Source organism: Rhynchophorus ferrugineus, unplaced genomic scaffold (genome assembly GCF_030347505.1).
Source record: "Rhynchophorus ferrugineus isolate W39M unplaced genomic scaffold, kcgeb_rfMv2 rfM11, whole genome shotgun sequence".
NCBI classification, from domain to species: domain Eukaryota; kingdom Metazoa; phylum Arthropoda; class Insecta; order Coleoptera; family Curculionidae; genus Rhynchophorus; species Rhynchophorus ferrugineus.
In genome coordinates this window covers 16,122,420-16,125,819 of record NW_027472590.1, presented here as the reverse complement: position 1 = coordinate 16,125,819, position 3,400 = coordinate 16,122,420, and the positions used below count along the sequence as shown (strand labels likewise).

The 3,400-nt window shown below is 28.7% G+C and overlaps 1 protein-coding gene across 1 annotated transcript; it reads right to left on the bottom strand.

Moving 5' to 3' along the window:
* Positions 1-626: 626 nt before the first annotated feature.
* LOC143204937 (uncharacterized) lies at positions 627-1,229 on the bottom strand. The gene is made up of 2 exons (XM_076417898.1): positions 1,181-1,229; positions 627-1,118 (listed from the first exon to the last, which is right to left on the bottom strand). Exons 1-2 carry the CDS (start codon positions 1,193-1,195, stop codon positions 669-671), a joined length of 465 nt encoding a protein of 154 aa, XP_076274013.1. The 5' UTR covers positions 1,196-1,229; the 3' UTR covers positions 627-668.
* Between the last annotated feature and the right edge of the window lie 2,171 nt (positions 1,230-3,400).

Below are 3,400 nucleotides of genomic sequence, written 5' to 3'. Positions count from 1 at the left end.
TGCAATGTACTCAATATTAAACGATTGATATATCTATTATGGAATTTAACATTAAAATATGTCTATTATCTAGATAGAACATTAATCTCTCTTAATAACAAAAGTTTGTTCTTTGTGAAACTCTTGTACAAATATTTAAATATGACATTATTAGCCCATAATAACTGGTTCAACATGTTCTAACCTTATTACCTTCGAAAAGCCTATATTTTTGATTCACTGATTCATAAAATTTATGAACGTTTCTATCTTCAAAAATTTTTCACTCTACTTTCTCTAATAAATTCAATTTATAAACTCGAAGCAATGGCGCCGTGATATTAAAATGATTTGATATTGGTCACTTTCGAGTTTCGAGGTACTCTCGCGGCAATGTCACTTGTTCTTGCAGTAGTACTAGACTTTTAAAATATTACTTGACCCTTGAACTTACATATTAAAAAGCAGTACTATTTAAAGTTTAATTATTAAGAAATATTCCTCTCATATTGAACAACTACACATTTTTAAGATATATCGAAATTTTCTGTCATGAATATTTATATAAAGAAATTTGGTTTTTCCTTTTTTCTTCGATAAGGCATTTATGTTTTTTGTAATATACACATTAAATAAGTAAACAATAATTAAAACTTTCATCTGATTTATTTGATTAATATATAGATATATTATGAAGTAGCTGCAGCTTTCAGAGCAGCATTGTATACAGCATAAAATGCTTCTTTAGCGGCTTTAACTTCAGGAGTATCTTCAATAGCACTTAACTCAGGACTCAGTTGCAATACAGGTAATTGACGAGCAGCGAGAACTTCCGGGGTTTCTTGAACAGGTAAAGGAGCTACGTTATTATCAACTGGGGCTTGGGGCACTGGTCCTTCGACGATCCTGAATCCATCAACTCCAGCTGTGTATTTGAAAGTATGAGGTTTTCCGTCAATACCAAGAACAGTGTACTCTCCAACGACAGAACCATCAGCTAAACGCTCTTCAGTTCGAGAGGAATCTTTTAAATTCACCACGTATTTGTAGGTGCCAGCAGAGCTCTGTCTTACAGAAACGGTACCCGCATCATCACTGTGAGGACGAGCCAAAGCCACCACAAGCAATGAAGACAAAACCTATACCCGATAAATGAATACAATATTTTTAATAATACGGTAACTTACGTAGTAATACTCACCAAAAGCATATTCATTTTATCTGATTTACGGAGAGGATATCGTGTACAGACGAATAGACAACAGTAACTATATTTCCCACAGGGCCGACAGAATGTTTTATACCCGCAAAGAGATAATGTATTCATCAAATTAGAGGTAGTAGTAGTCAGGTAGGGCAAATGACGTAGCCTAACGAGATTCTAATAAGTGAGGAATGTCAATAACAAAGCGAAAATAAATGATATCGACCGAATGTTGGATTCACCATATTGGAATCTAACGAATTTGATATCTACTGTTTAGAAAATTAATCCCTTTGTGTTCTGTAAATGGTTGGTTATTTTAGTGCAACTATTCATTACACTATACGCTGTAATGGGATGTATGTAACACCAGTCGTGGTTATAATTATAGCACACGAAAACTATTCATTAAAAATCAGCAAAAATGTATCGATTCTAATAAGTAAAATATCGTATATGTAACTATTATTTTATTAATAATAATTTTATAAAATGTTTTTTATGAAAAGTGATAAAAGGGATAAGTTGGCAAGCAGCACAAACTTCAGTTTATTGTTTTAATTTCACTATGTTATCAGAACTGTATCATTTATATATATATATATATATATATATATATATATATATATATATATATAAACAATAATACAAATATATGGCATGGATCCACTCGATCTAACAATAATTTAATTTAAGCTATATTCTTAGCAACAAAAGAGAATAACTTTTAAATGGAAAACCGAGGGGTAAGTTATTTTACAAAATTTATATACATGCATTTTTAGAGATCTCCAATACAAAGTGAGTTCCATCATATAAGAGAAAAATTGGCAGTATTCTTAATTCCATAAGTACCAGTTTCCCTTTATAGTAGTTTCCTTTATAATAATCCTTTATAATAGTTACCACTGACGTTATAAATAATTTTTCAACTAACAAGGTCTTATTTAGGTTTGAGTTTCAATTTCCTTTATAATTAAAAAATCACGATAATACATTTTAATTTTCACAATTTGCTTTCCCTGGTTTTTATCTTAAAATAATGATTGAAGAAGTTGAAAGAATTAGTTATCAAAAGGTTTCAATGTACTGACGTATTTATTAAGGGTAAAAGAAAACAATTTAATAGGAATTCAGCAAAATGAATTCTTAGAATGCATTCAATCAGACTTTATATATAATATAAAATATCATATATTTAGTAATGAAACATTATAGAATAGTTAGTCTATTATGGCTGATATGTTATATTATCGAAATTATGTAATATACCGAAAAATAAAAATTAATATAAATAATATATTTAGTATATTACAGATAACCAATATATTATAGCAATAAACAACTATAACTTGTATATAATTACAATAAAATAATTATGATCATTCAAACTATTTACTCAATCAATGCGTACTTTATAAATAGAGTTTAAAAACATGACAATGTATTTATGTAGTAATGTAAAGTATCGTTGGTCGTCGATTGCTTGTAAATCTAGCTAGTAGAAGAAAACAAATATAATTTTTGGTATAACATTTAAGTGGGATATCTAAGTATATTTTGATCAAGAGCTAGAGGACCTTATCTCACTAATTAAAAGGAATTGACAAAATACAAGTTTCTAGAATTTTTAAACTTCGGTAAGCAGTTCGTAAACGTATAGGAGTTAAAATATTGATGCGTTTTTCTCATTTGTCAATTGCTTGTTCTTTCAATTATTGCTAATAGCGTAATTTTTACAAACATACATTAAGTTTATATTACCCTATATACCATTGGTATATATATTTGTGGAAAAAATAGCTCATTCTGTATGGATACTTTCGCTATGGAGTCCCTGTAAACCCCCAACATATAATATATTATAAAGAGAAATCCCAAAACGTTGGCATATTTTATCGTGCCTTTAACTGATTTTACAAAGTAACAATAAATAAATAAACGTCATAAAATGCTTTCTAAATTAATTTATTTTGAAAGTATATACCGATACGATTCCCAAATATATAATTATTAAATGAAATTCTTAATTGTGTTTAAGGTCGTCGACAAACATAGGGGACTGCAGTCAAATTTTTATTATTTTTTTAATTGTTTATACCTCTATACATTTATTTTTCCTCATACTCAGTACATCATAGTGTTAAATGTCCCATAGCATTTACTTCTTCATTAACAGTGAAAAATTTTAAAAGCTTACAATGACCAAGAAGTTAC